At 37.0% G+C, this 19064-nt stretch overlaps 1 protein-coding gene across 2 annotated transcripts in view; it reads right to left on the bottom strand.

The window, feature by feature from the left end:
- EML6 (EMAP like 6) overlaps positions 1–19064 on the bottom strand; it is a 114872-nt gene that overhangs the window by 28843 nt on the left and 66965 nt on the right. For both annotated transcript variants that reach the window (XM_051616062.1, XM_051616064.1), the window contains exons 14-23: positions 18271–18457; positions 17415–17520; positions 13065–13158; positions 8908–9008; positions 6871–7073; positions 5349–5460; positions 4508–4635; positions 3231–3372; positions 1913–2065; positions 1514–1645 (exon numbers count right to left, since the gene is read on the bottom strand). In XM_051616062.1, the coding sequence (XP_051472022.1) occupies positions 1514–1645; positions 1913–2065; positions 3231–3372; positions 4508–4635; positions 5349–5460; positions 6871–7073; positions 8908–9008; positions 13065–13158; positions 17415–17520; positions 18271–18457 (1358 nt within the window). The remainder of the gene's footprint in view (positions 1–1513; positions 1646–1912; positions 2066–3230; positions 3373–4507; positions 4636–5348; positions 5461–6870; positions 7074–8907; positions 9009–13064; positions 13159–17414; positions 17521–18270; positions 18458–19064) is intronic.

The raw sequence follows: 19064 nt of genomic DNA, 5'->3' as shown, positions 1-19064 counted from the left end.
AGCTAAGCAATTATCCTCCAGAAAGTTGTTCATGGCAAAAGTAAAACAGTTGCTTAGAATCACTCTCATAAGAAGACCACTCTCCTGATTCACGGCAGATGTAGTATTTTAAATACTATCCAATAGCTTTAACAAATTATTGCCTTGCAGCAAATAACTTTCTTCTGACAAGAAATATTTTGCTTGTATTTTCATGATAATAGAAATAGGACCAAAATATGTGCATACTATGCATTTTCATAACAATTTTGCAAGACAGATTTGCCAAAAGCTGAAAACATTGTCAACTCCTGCCCATTTTGCACTGCCCAACAGGGATGTAGGCCTTGGATACCATACTGAGGTATTAGGAAGAGAATCCTGTATGCAACCGTGGGGTGTATTAGCAAGTATTTGTGTATGAAGAAGCAAAGAAATGCTTTTATATTAACTTTTACAATATTTCTGATCTAAGAATATTAAAGGCATTTTAGGAATTTTTCAAATTGTAACAACTATACTAGTGTAAAGAATCCTGTGGGGATTTATTACCATAAAAGCAGTTCTACAATATCTAAACTGCCAGGGAAAGCACTCTTTTACCTAGAAACACTGGATTAGATTATCAACTGACATGAACTTGTGCAGTTCCAATGCAGCTATATTTTAAGGGGGTATCCTGCCCTTTCTTACATGAGCTGTATTTAGTCTGTTGGAATCGCTGACAGCAAGAAGCGCAACATGGGACTATAGCAGTATCACACCCTTCCTATCCGACCTGTAGAAGACAGGTTATACAATGTAGTACATTAATCCTTTACATCTAGAAGTTCAGTTAGAGTTTCCAATAAATACCAAGAAGGCCACAAAGAATTCTCAGTTTTCTTATACTTGATATCTGCAGATTTAACATATCCAAGAGCTGACTACTACAGATACACAGGCAGTGTCAGACAACTGCCATTATTATGTGTACACCTATCAGTAATGAGATGATCAGGGCTGCCAGCATGATAGCTCACTAGCACAAGAACAGCACCCAGACCTGAAGAGGTTCTGAAGGGAGGTTAGCTCCTGCTGGTGTCAGTGAGCTTGCACCATGTTTTGGATCTAGCACTGCAGGGGAAGCAGGGCTCAGACACACAGGTGGCTTCACACAGAATCATATTAGGCCCAGGAAAGCTTATTTGCACAAGCTCATTATTAATCCTGCAAGACTTAATTAGTTGTGACAATAAGGCTCTCTAACTTCATTGCTGTGGTTGCCATGTAATGTAAAAAAAGCAATATTATGTTCATAAGTGGCATTTCAGTCATATGTTGTCAACAAAGTACCATGTACTCTGCTCCATACGCTACAAGTGAGGACGAATTCCACCAAGGAATGCAACTGCACTGAAACCATGTGGTGCTTGATGCTGGAAAATAATTTGCATTAGTAGTTACACTTTATCTTAGTAAGTGGTATGAGAACAATTTTCTGATACTCTCTTTTACAGCATTTAAAATCTGTATCTCTGGTCAAACGCTTTACCTCTGGAGTCCCAGTCAATGTGTGTGATGTAGCTTGATGCACCTTTACAAATGCCAACTCTTTTGCTGGTAAGTACATTGTAAATATCAACAAAATTGTCATGGGATGCCACAGCCAGGTACTTTCCAGATTCTGTAAAGAAGAGACACTGAGGTTATTAAGGGTGTACATGTTACAATTATCGTTCTGCATTTTTACTACTGTAGTGCATCCAAAGACACTACATTAGGGATGGGCCCCCTTATACCAGGCTGCATACAACCTTCAGAATCCTGAAGTGTTTAAATGCACCGAGCACACATATCCATGTCCATCTTCTGAACACTCGATCTTACATCTAGAGAAAAAAACCATACTCCAAGATAAACACTGCCCTTTCACTTGATCACCTGATTGTACCTCGTGAAAACTTTATATCTGAGATCATTTCCTTTCTGTGGTGAAAAGAGACCATATCTTCAACAGTGTCAGCATTCACCACCAGAAAACTCCCATCATTCAACCCAACAGCCAAGGCTTTCCCATCAGGAGAAAAGGCACAGCATCGTCCACCTACAAAAGATAATGGAAAGGGGTATCTGAAGCTTAACAAACTGGGGATTGTGAAAACCAGCAGTGAACTGCAACTGAAAGGTTTTGACATTAAGTATATACTTCTGAAGTAGATTTGTTCTTTATTAAAGCAAATATGTGATAGGAAGGCTATGATTAATGTTTTACTGCATGGGAATGTACCCTCTAATTAGGCTGTTCTTGAGTTGACAACAGTGACTTGATTAGTCTTGGAAGGGGGTTAGGTGCAAATACCACCTTCCAACTAAGTTCTAAACACACCAGTGAGGGAAAAAAAACAAAACCGAAGGCAAAACCCAAGATCACACAGAAAGGAAATGCACATGGAAACCTGAAAGACTCACTTTGGGCAGCATGACTACATGTCTTCTAGGGATCCTACACTTGAAATCTTTGTTATGACTGAACAACGGTTCATTTTAGGTAGAGAGCACCAAACACAGATGCACTATGCTTCCTCCACTTTTTGCCTCAACATAATTTCTGACCATGCTCTCTCATACAGCTATCCTCATTCGTCCCTGAGTTTGCCTCTCAGCCAGTTAGAGTTCCTGTGCTCTCAGTCTGTCACTGGAGATGAAGAATGTTGACTTTATATCATCAAATCTCCTGAAGGATAGTAATGAGTAAATGAAATAAAAGTAATTTTGAGAAGGCAGCATTTCAATATAGCTACTTTTGTACAGAGGAGAGGGCAGCAAACTGTTCATTTTCAGTGAAGTTGGTAACACATGAAAAGTTCATATTGCCACTGAAGGCTGATTGTACTTAACATGTAGAAAACTTTACATTTCTTTTTATATGGAAACATCTAAGGTCAGCAAGAAATATGCTGGCCTTAAATATTCTTAGGAAGGAAAATGAATCTGAAGTCAACTGTTCTCCTTGGAATCAGAGGACGATAGATTAAAGTTAATTTTATTGTTATTCATTACAACCGATTATAATCCTTTTCCTTTGTACCCTTTTCATTGACTTGACACATGCCAAAGACAATTTACTTCCTATGCTTCCAGTTTCTCAATGACTGTGTCCTCTTCCTACCTAATTAGTGCCTGTGATATCCACTGCAAGCAGAGGTGGAACTGTTACAGAAACAGAGCAGCATTGTTACTATCACCATGTATGGCCAAGTGAGAATTACCTTTTTTGAGTTTCCTCACTGCCAGCATGCGGTGCTGGGATGAAAGCTCCCAGATCCGTAGTGTTTTATCATCACTCACTGTTGCACAAACAGGCAAGAGAGGATGAGCTGCCAAGCCCCAGACTTCTCCTTCCATATGTCCCTACAGGAAAAAAAAATATTAGAAGAGAAAATAATGCATTTGGGTTTAGGTAATATGTTCTAACAGTTGCTCTACCTCCTTTTACAAGTCCCAGGCAATAAGGCTTTTACCATCAACTCTCACAAATTTTCCACATGCAGAGATCTGAATGTCTGCTCTGTTTCCTCTGATAATCATCCAAAATATACTCTGCGAAAGTCTCCTCCACTATTACTAGCTGTAATTATTGTTCTTCCAATGTTCTCTCTTCCAGACTTAAAATGAACAGGAAGTAGTTTTGCCCCAAACAGGACTTTATCTTGAAATCCTAAGATGGGCAACCTTAACACTGATGTGAAGGGGACTGCAATTCCAAATTAGTGAATGAGTGGAATAATTTATAAGACACAATTTCACAATTTTAGGATAGTAAGGCTGTTATGCAGGCAACAATAAATTGAAAGAAAAAAAATACCCAAGGAAATGTATTTTTGTAAAAAGCAATGATAATTTAGTTCAGTTATAGAAAACAAAAAGGAAAAGCTCAACAAATTATAACTCCATAAATAATATAATTTTTTTTTCTATATATAGACATTAGGGTTATTCAAGACTCTAAACCAAAACAACAGCAAATACACCAGTGGACATATCTAGGAAAATATTTTAACCAAACTTTGCAAAATACTCTCTTGTAAAAAGAGGCCTTTTCATGTTTTGCAACACATGCAATGACAAGCTGGAGAAAGCTCTCATACCTCTAAAACAATTTTTCAAAAATTAAAGTATGGGATCCCCCAAAATTCACTGTATTATTTCACTAAAAACAAATAAGTGGAATTGCATTGTGAAAATAAAATAAATTGCATTAGCTGTACTCTTAATTTTTCTTTTTTATGTTGGGTCCTAAACTGTCTAAAAATAATAACAAGTCCCATCAGCCTTAGAATTTAATGGCCTGTTTTACCTTCAGAATTCCGTAATGCACAGTGAATCTCAAAATTATTTACATAAGAAAGAATGGACATCTGCCTGAGCAAGGAAAGGAATAGTGGCCAACAGGATTAATGAAAACAGAATGAAAATGACTGTGAAAATGTTATAATTACTTGCATTTCTACAGGGAATATTTTGATATGGAAGGTCCATGCAGTACCTGAACAAGCAGAGTCATAGGACCACTTTTATCAATTTCAAGTATCTCTCCATTTTTAGTTCCCACTAGTATATGCCCGTGTCCTAGACTGATGGCTCGAATAGCAGGATTATCTTCTAAAAGTAAACCTGAAGAAAGATATTAGTTTTAGGTTTTTACTGTGAAATCAAAAGGAGCCTCTTATCACCTATAATTTATACAGCTTATATCACCAATGCTTAAAATCTTTTTAAAATTATGAAATGTGAGATGCCTGATCAAAATACTAGATAATCCCTGGATTTAACTAATGGTTGAAAGGAGGGAAGCTTGCGCTAGGCTGTATTGTGGCAACATCAAGATTAATATTTCACTGCTTTAACAGAGATGGAGTATAAGAGGTTCAGACGCTCCAGCAACAAGGACATTATTTCTGTGATTATCTGTGGATACCACTTTACAGGCTTCCACACTGATGCCTGGGAAACCAGAATTTAACAGGTCTTTTCAATTCACAGGGATCTGGTCTCACTACAGGGAATTTGTCACACTGAGGAAGCTAGCTGCTAAAAAGATTGGACTTGGGAGCAGCCACACTCACAGGCTTGTGACATTTCTTTTTAAAATCCCTTCTTCAGTGAGAACAAAGCCAAACGTCAAGAGGAAACAGCAGAACAAACTATAAATGGCAAAGATTGTGTGAAGTACAACTTAAATCAAACAAAAAAAGAAAATTCCAGCTCAGAGCAGTAGGTATTAGATTTCATTCCCTTTGTGTTCAGGTGAGATATGCTGCCTATTAGTGCCATTTTACCAGTCTTCATGCATGAAGTCCTTATTAAAACACACTGAAAAACAATACCTTTAGAACTAGCAGATAGTGCTGCTCTTTTAATGGCATATGTCTTCAGACATCTTTCAAACATATCATCCCAAAGTGCCACAATTCCATCTTTTCCACCAGTTACAAACCCCTGTATGATCACAGTATGAAAAATACAAACGTCAGCACTCGTATATTATATTTTAAAAGGCTTGTCCATATGCAGTATAAATTATCCCCTGCACTTTATTCATGTCTTCAGTTAAAAATACTGGAGCCTATGAGGAAAAAAATACAATGGGAGAAGATTTAGAGGATTGCTTTTTTATAAAGACTTATAACCATGCAAAGTGCATACTAATCTAAATAGTAATGCCGAATCAGAGCATCTTTCTGCATGTGGAAATGAGCTATGGAAAAATATGTGCTTCATCCTTAGAACTGGCAGCAGTTGGCAATAATAGCCTCTCAAGTTATTCTAAATTCAGTGGAATCAACAGATGCTTCAAATGGAGTTCTAGTAAGGCACAGGGAGCAACTCTTTGATTAATTCCCTTGGTAGGTTCTCTTTATGTGTGCCAAGTGAGTGCAAAACACGGCATCAATAGCTAACCAACAAAAGCTTAAGTGAAAAGGATAGAGTGCCAACATCAAATAGAAAAAATGATGGAAAAGCTAGGAACAATCAGTTAAGGCCAGAAAGGATCAAGCCACAGGATCTTAACTGACCTTGACAGATAAGAATGTCAATACCTAATATTCTTCTCATGCTATATTTTTAAAGTTGAGACTATGATCTCAAAAAGGATATTCTATTGGCAACATCTTCAAATTGCCAGTAGATTTCAAGTGGCAAAATTTTGCCCCAACCTCATTTATGTGATCTTAATAATATATTTTGACATAGTTTCTTTGAAAGATATATTGATGCAACGGAAGGAAAATCCTTTTGATATCTGGAATAATAATTAACTCAGAAAAACAATATATTTGGATAATGGAAGTCTTGCTTGCTTAAGATATAGTCACAGCATTAATAGAAAATTCATGTTTCATATTATTTTGAAAATTGATAATGGAAAAATATTTTTTGGATCAGATTGAAGAGGAAATGAATGTTATCTATTACTTTCCAGTGGTTTACAAATATGAAAATGAGACATGTGAGTACTGCAATAACAAAATTCCCCATGAGCACAGTGAGAACTAAATTGTGCAGATTTAGAGGTCAGAAAGCTATTGGTCACATAAGGAGCACATATAATCTGATGTTTACAAATACACACCAATTAATTAAAACAACTCATGAATAATGGTTTTGGGATTTTAATCACATTCAGATTTATTCAGTGCACCTTGTTTTCTGTTACTGTTTTGTTTAATAAAGTTTCTTCAATCTTAGTGCAAAGTAGAACATATATTGTAGAATAATGTTTTGCTTACATACGTATGTACAAAACCTGAGTAACTCCTTCGGGAGGTATGTTAGTTATACAGTTCTAAAGCCCAGTATTGCAACAAAAATACTGAAGTTTAAGGGATCACACAAGATGATAAATACCTTATCCAATGCATGCATGGCAAATACAGGTCCATCATGGGCTTTCACTGTCTTAAGCAACACAGCATCCTTCCAGATATAAATGTCTCCAGTAGCAGCACCAGAAAAAACAAGATCATCTAGTCGCCCATATGAAACACTCATCATAGTTTCTAATTTTCCAGTAGTTCCAAATGTTCCTCGTTTTGATGTAAAGCCTCCACCTGCAGTATAGACACAAGAAAGTCTTTTTCTATTTCAGTTCTTTGCCATAGTGCTGTAAAAGACAAATATCTGGATCCCATCATCTCTCATGATTGCCTAAGACATGGTAGATAATAGAAATACTGAAAACAGTGCACAAGGGAAAAACACAATGCAAGTCAATAAAGTAATGACGGTTTTGAAGCAGCACAGGTTCTATTTTTCAGATTGTTATTTCCAAGAAATTGCAAGGAATTGTATAAGAATTAATACAACGGCTGGCAGAACATTTTTTGCACAGAACACCCTGCCAAGTGTTTTCTCTTTTGAGGTGACCACAACTACACATGAGATACTAGAGGTTTAATTGTCTGCTGACAACTTGACAATTTAACAGCAGTTTTTCAGAACAAATGGCAGGGTTTGCTCCTCTTCTGATTGTCAGAGAACCAAATTGCCACAGCCTTACTTCAGCTCAGAAAGCAGAAGTAGCCCATTCATTGAGTGCTTATAGACAAAAATACATACACAATTACAAAATAATACAGGCGGTGGTGTCCTTGTGTCAAGTCATCATGTATTTCACAGTTAACACCAGACTGATAGTCCTAATTCCACTGAGCAAATCCTAATTCAAAATGTAGTACTTCTATTGCAAAAATACTGTTCTTGGCATAAAGCATTGCTTAATGCAAATACCTGTAATAGAAGTTGGCAAACAGCAACACAACACTATTTAATTACCACAAAAATCACCTAAATACAAAAAATGCAGGAAAAAAAAAGGTAATTTTTAATCTCAGAGCACCTGAACCACTTAAATTCTGTGAAGTACAGTATAAGAACTTCTTAAAAATATCTAATTTTGAGTTGCCTAGCATTCTAATTTTAGCTGCCCTTGTGTCACTTACCTTTGCTGAATTTCTCACACAGATGATGTTCTTTGAGATCTATCTACTGAGTACTCGTGTAGTGTGTATATGATTAAAAGTCATGAAGGACAAAAAATCCAGTCCTGAATATAAAATATCCTCTATCAGAAGCCAGCTTTGCAGTCTTTCTCAGTTAGACAGAACGGTCTAGGCAGATCTACCTTCTGTTTTGAACATTTTCTTTTTAGAATCTCATCCTGTTTTTATACAATGGAAAACTAATTTTAATTTTTTTATTATTTAGAAAAGGAAACAGCATCCCTGTATCATGCAAAAAATATAGTATCTTGATTCTTGTGTTAAAAATCATCATTATTTTTAGCCTAACGGAAAAAAATTAAATCACTATAAATTAAATTCTGCAAAATACCAGGTTCTTTATTTCTTTTTTGTTTGGCCCAGGAACATATTTTAAGGTCCATCCTCAAACGTGTCTTTCCAGCCTGGCAGTTGGAAATATCTCCTTCCATCTCTGGAAGCTGTCTCTGATGACATAAAACCAGCTCTATCTTGAAGCTGATGTCACACTGAAGGGTTGCTTCAGTGTGACATCAGTACCCGAAGTGCAAAAGCTTTGTTTTCAGAGTCAGATTCTCAGCTATCAGCTGGCATTTTCACAATGAGGGTCATACCCTGCCTAAGTGAGTTACAGGACTGCATGATTTCTGAGAGCCAAGGATGCTTGTTCAGGAGAAATCCTTAATAGTATGACTTAAAAAATAATCAGCTGGAAGTGACTTCCTGAGAGAATAAGTACTGTAACTTTTGCTGATTCAGAGGTAGGTTTTAATTCCTTTAGTATTTTGGTAACTAAAACATCGCTTTACAAATAAAACAAATTCTTAAACTGAAAACACGATATTCCTGTATTAAAAATATACACATTCCCAAATAAATTAATATAAAATATTCAATACAGTACCTGTTTGGTGCCAAAATTTGATGTGCTTCATACCAACTGTGACTAGTCTGTCAACATGATGTGGATTACACTTTACTACAAATATTTTATCTTTATGGCCCCTGTAATAAAAATAAAAATTAAAAAACACAGCAAGGGATGACTTAACGTTGCCAACTAAATGTCATTTTGTTGTATTGGACTAACCAAAGGTAATCTCCAACAATGAGAGTCTAATCACCATGGCTGTCATACTCTTGGTGCAAATACAAAGCATGGGTCTGTAACACTATGAAGACTGGCGATGAATCACAGAGGTTATGTCAGCGTTATCTCCACCATCATTATTACATCACCGTATTTCTAATCTTCAAGAGTTTAGCCTTAGAAGTCTGATCCACAGAGTTGGCAGGGTGTATTTGAGCATACAACCCCTGCACTACAGAAATGTGGCAAACAAAAATTGTCTACCACTGAATTTCAGCTCACTTAAGTCATAATGAAGAAGCAGACAAGAAAGGTCAATGCAATTAAGAGAAGGTATAAAGGCAACATAAATATTTAAATAGATAAGAACATTATAAATATTTAAAATCCTCTGCTAAGAAAAACAAGGAAGTCTTTAATGTACTGTGCCTCAAGAGAATAAATAACATTATAAAATTGTAATTTAGGAAACAGTTCATGTAGCAGCCTATACACCTTCTAATTTAGTTCTTGGGTAATTAAAGTTATTATTGTTGGAGTGTGATTTGTGGGAATTTGTAAGTTAAAGTTTCATCATTGCAAAAAATATTCCCAGACACAAAACAGTAATTATTTATATTTCAGTGTTTTATAAATCACCACAAGCAAAAGCACAAAAGCATTGACTTTCAAGATGAACATTCAAGTTTTGTACTATGATAATGTCACTTTTACAGAATCACAGATTTTTTTTTAATTGGAAGGAACCTTAAGGATCCTTGAGTTCCAACCCCCTTGCATGGGCAGGGACACCTTCCACTAGATCAGGCTGCTCAGAGCCCCATCCAACCTGCCCTTGAGCACCTCCAGGGATGGAGCCCCCACAACATCTCTGGGCTGCCTGTTCCAGTGTCTCACCACCCTTACACTGAAGAATTTAGGCCTGATCTCTAACCTAAATCTCTCTTCTTTCAGCTTAAAACCATCTCCCCTCATACTCTCACTGCAAGTCCCTGTAAAAAGACCCTCCCCAGCTTTCCTGTAGGCCCCTTCAGGTACTGGAAGGCCACTATGAGGTCCCCCTGGAGCCTTCTCTTTTTCAGACTGAACAGCCCCAACTCCCTCAGCCTGTCCTCATAAGAGAGGTGCTCCAGCCCTTGGATCATTTTTGTGGCCTGTCTCTGGACACATTCCAACAGGTCCACATCTTTCTTGTGCTGGAGCCACAAGAGCTGGATGCAGTATTCTAGGTGAGGTCTCACCAGGGCAGAGTAGAGGGGCAGAATCACCTCTCTCCATCTGCTGGCCACATTTCTTTTGATGCAGCCCAGGATGGAGCTGACCTTCTGAGCAGCAACTGCACATTGGTGGCTCATGTCCAGCTTTTGATCCACTAGTGCCCCCAGGTCCTTTTCCACAGGGCTGCTCTCAGGCGTGACCTCCCCCAGCCTGTGTTCATATCTTGGGTTACCTCGGCCCAGGAGCAGGACCCTGCACTTGGCCTTGTTGAACCTCATGAGGTTCACCTGGACCCACTTCTCTAGCTTATCCAGGTCCCTCTGGATGGCATCCTGTCCCTCTGGCATATTGACTGTACCACCCAGCTTTGCTATAATGATGTCCAGTCTGTCAGCTCAGGCTGGTTCTGGAAGCTTCTTCTGGAAGCACCTATCATGAAGCAAAGCCTACTGCCCTGAGCCCAGAATCAAACTAATTGCTTTGCAGTGAGGATGATCCTGTCAAATGCCAGGAGTATCTCTGCCTGTGAGATAGGATCCATAGTGCTGACAGATCAGATGCATACTGTACAGCCTACATTTCCTCCCCTATTTTCTTTGTGTCCTTGTGTTCCAGGGGACTGACAGACATTTTTTCTTATAGAATGAAGGAGGGACAAGAGACTGACATGCCCTGATTTAGATTGTAAATCAGTTTGACAATGCCCCCCTCAGCTCCCTTGGGGATTGCAGTCCACTACTACAAACCACAAGGATCGAATAAGATCAGCTCTGCATCAGCACTTCGGGCATGAGAAGCCAGCAAAAAAAGCTCACATACATTTTAATTCCAACAGTGTACACGTACTCAGTAAGGATTTTAATTTAACTAGACAGAAAATTTTAGAGCCAAGATAAAGAAACAAGCAGTATAATCAATCTAGTGAGCAATGAAAACAAACAAAAAAAGAGAGTATATTCTGAACATTGTGAGAAGAAAGAAAACAGAGAAGTCATGTTGAAATAAATCATCCCAAGATTCAGGAAAAACAGATTCATAAAATATAAAATAACTGCAGAATAAAAATAAATGTTTGTACATAGGGAATGTACACTTCATTTTTCAAATGTAGTCCTTCAGATGAATTATTTCTGTGTGTCTATATGATTGTAAGGAGATGTCCCTCTATTCTTCCTGTCTGCTAAGGCCATGTGAGTCTCATGTCTAAAATTTAGATGCAAACTCTTCTGTCTTGATTTTTGACACTTTTTGTATGTCCTACTGTGCTTACCAGAATGGCAGAATTGGTTTTAGGCACTGCTAAAATATAAACAATAATTTAAATTAGAACCTTTTCTAAGATAAACTATTTTTATGCTCTTTGTGAGGACCCTGCATATTTTCAAAATAATAGATTAGCAATAATAGTAGGTAGATTTGGTACATAGCAGTATACACTGAAAAGAATCTGAGTACTTAATCTTATATCTGCCCTGTGAGCAACAAGAGACAGGTAACCAGACAGTCCACCATTAACTTGGTTTTAAAAGCTTAGAAAGTCTCTATAGGAACCTATAAGGTATTCCCTAATTTGCGAGTCTGAAACACAAACTGTCTGGAGACAGTAAAGTAGGATTGGAAAGTAAATTAAATGGTCATGCTTTACAATACAAACAACGCTGTTGCTAACAAGCTTTACATCACAGATTTTAAACAGGATTTAAAATCTTGTTGCCTAATAAACTGGAGACAAAATTACAAAGCTAGTATCAGTTATGGTACACACACTTGGATCAAAACATTTATTCTCTAGTAATGGTATGGTATTAACAGACAGTGCTGCCACAAGAAAATATTGGTTCTGAAACACGTCACCATAAAATAGTAAATGTAAAATAGGTTTCAAAGGCACTTTTTTGAAGATCTACTAGTAATTTCTACTAACCAGTGTTAGTGCATGGTTGCAGACAGTGTATGACCTTAACTCCTTGTCTTTCTGGTATGTAAGTCCATGCTTACATTAATTCTACACAACTCTAGTATCTTGACCTCAAAGGTATGTTTGATTTGGCCAAGGTAAGATATAAACCAGGTTCTCAAACAGCTTGATTCTTCTAACATGTACTAGTAGTTTGTAGAAAGAAAATGTTGCAATTCAATATTTTAGAACAACAAATGTAAATAGGTAAACTGTAATCCAATCCTCTTCAACACTGGTCCCTTCAAGCAATTGCAAAAGCTTCTTAACCATCAGGTTATTAGCTAAGCTTTCAGTTAATTACTGCAAAGAAAAAGCTCTCAGAAAAAGCTGACTCAGAGGAAGGTAAGATCAGTAGACCTTGAAAAATATATTTATGTAAGAGGGAACATTTTTTTCTCTTTAGAAATGTGATCTGGTTATGTACACTGATGAAACTCAACATGTAATCCAATGCATTAATGGAAAATATGACAACTCTGATGACTTCTGCCCTGAATCAGGATATCAAATTTGGAGAAAATATTAACTTCACTTTAAAATCATTAAGCAATCTATAATATCAATGTAGCTGTCCTAACAGAAAGTCTGGGGAACTCTTGACAAAAAGAATTTACAGGATTTCCAAACACTAAGCTGTAGATCTCCAGTTTTTAAAATCTGGATATATTGCTCTGAAACACTTCATTTTCAGCAAGGTGTTCTGTTTGTTTCTATAAACCAAGTAGTTCATGTGGGTGATGCTATTACGAAAAGTGCAACCACAGGGGACATTTATACCGAGATGTATTCTTACCTGGTTGTTGCTAGCTTTTCTCCTTTTTTCCAATCCCAAAACACAATGGCATGATTATCATCTAGCCCAACAGATGCCAAACACTTTCCATCAGCTGTACAGAAGCAATACTAAATGTTAGAGGTGTTACAGCTTTAGCTGAAAATGTAGCAAGCAATGAATGCAACAAATACATGGTAAACTGCATTTCCAATGTTGTATTATACATGAAGTAAAGAACTGAACTAATACTTGGAGAGATCAGGGTTCAGATTCACTGATCACCTTCAGTTTCTGAAGTAGACTGCACTCAGAATTAGACATATGAACTGAGAAAGACAATCAACCTGCCCAGCCTCTTAAGATGAATCAAGTCTCTGCCTGCTGGAAGTTTCATTCACAAGGAGGATTTACAGTGCAGTACTTAGCACCAAAATGAATACTTATTGGGTGATGACACATCTAACTGGACTCCACAGGCTTCACAGAGCACCCTTAATCCATAACCTAGCCTTCCTCTTCTTAACTAACATGACTTTAAACATAGCATGACTCTTATCAGAGACAGAACAGGTTGTGCTACATGTCACAAGATTTTTCTCCTTAATTTTTAGCTGGATGATTACAACAGGCTATTCTTTTCTAGAAAAGGCATTATTTTTGTTATGTTTTTATTTCTTATTTTTATTATTTCTTTTTATTCCTTATCAAAGCATTGATCTTTCCCCAAGGCAAACGCAAAACATTTCTGTGTAAGTACAAGGAAGGTAGGTAGGAGCAAACAAAACACTGAAAGTCAATTTCATAAAGCCCAAGTACTCTGAAATCACATTACATTTTATTTGAAATATTGCTGATCAGATGATGCTTCTTTTCTTTTGCTTGAAATGATGATTAGAACTATTAGTGTACAATGAAATTGGTAGTTAAATGTTAATAGGAAATGTAATTAAACTATTGATATGATAGAAAATTATAAGTCTAAAATTATCTGTTGGCTATCACCTCTTTTAATGCAGGACAGACACAGCACTACTGATGATGAGAGAAAGAAAAGCAAGAACAGAACATCATACATAATTCAAGAGTACCTAGGCATCCTTGACACGTGTATGAAATAAACAAGATCACTGTTAACAAACTACTGTAATGATATTTTGAAAAATGTGAAAACCTAAACCATAATCTTGAAAGCATAAGCTAGGACAATTGAACTCTATAGGCTGTAGCAGGAGACAATTACCTGATTTTTTGTAATGGAAGAAAAGTTAAAGCTGGAGGAAGTAGAGAACTGGGGAGATGGCCAAAAGTTAGAAGGAAAGCAATGTCTTGAGAATGTTACTTGTGTGGAAATTAACAGATGTAAAGGACTCTGGGCTTAAGCTGGTATAAATGACTCCTGTAGAACTAATTCAAAGTCCATAAGATTGAATAGATCCTCACAGCTAGACTGGGTTCCCAATATTTAGCAACTAAGTTCTAGGAGAAGCAGGTTGGGAAGGCAAAGGGGAACTACAGAAGGAGGAAGAGAGTTCCCAGTGGAATGAAACAGGTCTAGATGGAAGGAGTGTAAGCAGGCAGGAAGGAATGAAGTTGTAAAACAGGACATGAAAACAAAACTGAGTTTGTAAAACAAAAAAAAAACCACAAAAACTGAACAAAAAACAACAAAACCACAAACAAGGAGACACAAAAAGTAAATAAAAAAGGAAAGAAACGTTAGAACTGTTCAATAATGGTTTTAGTGAGATAAAATGCTATGGAGATAGCTGATAGGAAAGGTAAATATGCATAATGTAATATGTGTTATTTAAGATAGAGATATATTTGTATATTGTGATGACAATTATTTTTAGGGGTATTTCAATCATGTAAATGGAATGGGACTGACAAAGATTTGTTGGTAAGAATACAATTTGAACTTTATTCACTTGAAACAGGAGGCTTTTTGTACTAATATCGCACATACACTCCAATTACTTTTAAAAATTATAGATGTTAAATTAGCCACCAGAGGGCACAACCAAACATTGCATGAATGAAATTATAATCATAGAATTGTAAGATCATCAGAATTGCCCTGCTGAAGGGACCCAGCTCTGTACACTGTTTTCAGCCATGGCCAATAGCAGATGATGTAGAGAGTGAGGAAGGGTGGAAAGAACTGGTAGTATAGAGCCAGCACCAGATCAAGTACAGCCAAAAAAGGTTGGAAATTTTAGGTTTCTTTCTTTAAGCTTCAAGTAGTGTGACCTGAATCTAATTTAGAAAACTCTATAACTAACACAACAACGAGCCCCTGCATAAGACCAAAGCAGCATTCTGAGCCTGTAGTAAGATGCATATTTGCTCCTCTCTATGCCAAGAACCTTACCTAAAGACAGTGAACAATGAAGTATGTGCATTCTCAGGATCTGGTCCTAAGGCAATGTTGTAATGATGCCAGTGGTTGTTACTTTTAAAATAAGCTTTAATATTTTTGTACAGATTTACATCCTCACGGCCAGATAATTCTTTAGGCTTTTATAGAGGTATATGGATTCTAATACATGGTATACTATTATCTGTACAGGAATCTAATTTTTTGTTAAAAATGTAAACCACAAAGTAATTGTTTCCTAAATATATGAACGTTTGTTCCACTAGGGATCTTAAGAAGGTTTTTAACATCTATGCACACTATGTCAATTAGACCATCCTTATCGATTTTCGCTTCTTCTGGTACCATATCTGCTTTCAGATCTAAGTTACATGCCACAGCGGATTAGCAATTTCACATTTGAATTCCACCTCTTGGATGAACACCAAGGCTCCTCTTCTGATAAGCTCTCATAGGGGTTGGAGAGGACCTCTGAAGATCCTCAAATCCAGCCCCCCTACTGCAGCAGGAACACCTAGGGCAGATCACACAGGAACACATCCAGACGGGTCTTGAAAGTCTCCAGAGAAGGAGACTCCACAACCTCTCTGGGCAGCCTGTCCCAGGGCTCTGACACCCTCACACTAAACAAGTTTTTCCTCATGTTAAGGTGGAACTTCCTGTGTTCTAGTTTGCATCCGTTGCCCCTTGTCCTATCACAGGGCACCACTGAAAAGAGACTGGCCCATTCTTGACATCCACCCTTCCGGTATTTATAGACATTAATAAGGTCCCCTCTTTGTTGTCTCTTCTCAAGACTAAACAGCCCCAGGTCTCTTAGCCTCTCCTTGTATGACAGATGTCCCAGTCCCTTAATCATCCTTGTAGCCCTCTGTTGGACTCTTTCCAGCATATGCCTACCCCTCTTGAACTAGGGAGCCCAAAACTAGACACAACACTCCAGATGTGGTCTTAAAAGGGCAGAGTAGAGGGGGAGGAGAACATCCTCCTTGACCTGCTGGCCACACTGTTCTTAATGCATCCCAAGATACTATTGTCTCTCTTGGCTGCAAGGGCACATTGCTGTTCCATGGATAACTTGTTGTCCACCAGTACCTCAAGGTCCCTCTCCATGGGGTTGCTTTCTAGCAGGTCAACCTCTAATAATGGAATATGATTCAGTTCCACAGACTTATCTTTGTAAAGTAAAACTTCTTTCATACAGTCCTGTCTCACAGATGTGATCAAAGTCCTAATGAATTATTACTATATTTCTAGACAGTAGAAAAAGAAATTATGTTTAATTGAAAAAAAAATTAATAAAAGGATAGTTTAGCTAAAGCAATCTCCTTAAAAAAATAAAATAGAAAAAGGGAGAATGAATTTGTAAACACTTCTATAAAGATGCAAAAATAAGTCATTCACCACCATATGGATGCTATTTTCCGAAGTTGAACAGAGGAATTACCCTTTGAGAACTAAGACTACTTAGGTCACCCATCTCAGAAAGAGAAGAAACAGCAGACAACTGTTTCTCATATTTACTTCTTCTGTAAACTCACCGAAAAATGTGGGAATTGTCAGCAAATTTGAATCACAGAATCACAGAATGTTAGGTGTTGGAAAGGACCTCCTAAGATCATCGAGTCCAACCTCCCTGCCAGAGCATATTGAAGCATATGTATGAGCCTACAGATCACATTCTCTTCTCATTTATACACTTCAAGTCACCATTCTGCCTGCTTTTAAATTATAATGCCACCACTTAGACAGCCAGAGTCGCAGCTGTACACTTGGTATTATGTACTAGACTTCACAAAATTCAGTTACAGATTGATTGACAAAAGGCCCACAACTGACTTTACTGAAGACACTGTTTTTATAAAAACTGTCAGCAGACTTGCAAGTACAATTTGTATTGGTTGTAAAATTGGCTGGCTATTCAAATCAAGATTTCATCATAAGGGCTGTTTTTTAATTAATTGCTTAAATAAATGTAGGTTATGGCTTACCTGAAAAATCCAGTGCACACACTCCTCTTTGATGCTGGCCTTTGAGTAATGATAAACATTTCAGTGTCTGTGTGTCCCAAACATGGATAGCAGCATCTCTTCCAACCTAAATCAGAGGGTTAATCAGAATATCTACTCACAGAAGTTCAAAGCACACCAATATCAGTAATTAGCACTAACATATCTTCAAAACACTCCAGAGGTAACTACTTTTCCACTTGCCTTATTTTACCTTTTTCAACATCTGTTTTCTTTTTTGAGAAGTATCAGTAGATAGTCTCTCAAACCTCACTATTCAGTACCATATTAATGATATATTTTATCATTATATATGAATATATATGAATGCATATGAATATAAAGGGATATACTGAATGTATCATAATCTGTACAAGGTATTGGCAGAGAGCCCAAGATAAAAGAGACTTAATCTCAAAAAGGCTTTGGAATGCTACTACAATACAAAAATACTGAGACTAACTAATGAAACCTCAAAAGCTCCTCAGCTGTAGACAAAATACAGCTCCTGCATTTTACAGATGAAAGCAGAGGTTCCAAGTGAATATAAGATTTTCTGCAAGGCCACAGCATAAGACTGGCAGATTCTCTGTAGTATAGGAATGATTTAATTATCACCTATTTGAAGTGATTATTTTACCTACTTAATAATCACGTATTTGAGTTTCCAGTACTCCCCAGCAGTTTGGCAGGGATATGGGAAACAATACACAGCTTACACATATTGAGAGGGAAACATGGTACTGCAGAATAAAGAGAACAAAATTTTTCCTCATTATATATTGTAAAGGGGATTTATTTCCATGCTTTGTTAAGATCATCGCTTCTAAATACCCACCTGTCCTGTAGCAACATAGTCTTTCACTGGGTGAATGCTTAGGCTGAGGATGTCATCATCATGACCAAGATACAGCCGCTGAGTGTGTTGTTGCCTGTTATATACAACAGCTACAGCAGCAATGTGATACACCACTTCTCCAGTTTGTGTGTAGAACAAGTTATTTCGACAGTCATAGCCTCTATAACTGAAGTAAACATAAAACAAGTTACATTCTGTTTCAAAACTATTCTGGTCATTTGTGTAACAAACTGTGCACATTTTTTTTTTTTGAAGCTGCAACATCTACTTTAGCTCAAAAATATCACAGCACACAGGGAAAGAGAGACTATTCCCACCACGAGCAGGCATTTAAGAATTGTCTCATGATTTACTTTGCACCTAACTACATTAGTACTCATTTCACAAAAAGAATATATAATACACATAAAATTGTATGCAGGTAACTTTTACAGGGAGTTGCATTTAAAATATATATATATCAGACATTTTTACAAATCACATGCATCACTAACAACTTAACGGAGCATCTTTGCTCCAGGAATCATATGGTGTAGTGAACAACTAGCTTAAAATGTAATTTTATATAAAGCAACATGAATGTATTATTAATTATATGGCTACAGTATTATAACCTTCTCTTGTTCCTTAAGAAATACAACCTAGAAAAGAAAATCTTATATATGATATTCCAAAAATTACCCACAGTAATAATGATAAACTAACTGTGGGCAAGGACTGAAAAACACTTTGCTAAAGGCTCAGATGTGAATTCATTAACATTGCTAGGATAC

The sequence above is a fragment of the Apus apus genome, chromosome 3 (genome assembly GCF_020740795.1).
Source record: "Apus apus isolate bApuApu2 chromosome 3, bApuApu2.pri.cur, whole genome shotgun sequence".
Taxonomy (NCBI): Eukaryota; Metazoa; Chordata; class Aves; order Apodiformes; family Apodidae; genus Apus; species Apus apus.
The sequence above is the reverse complement of the archived record's forward strand: the minus strand, read 5'-3'. Positions and strand labels throughout refer to the sequence as shown.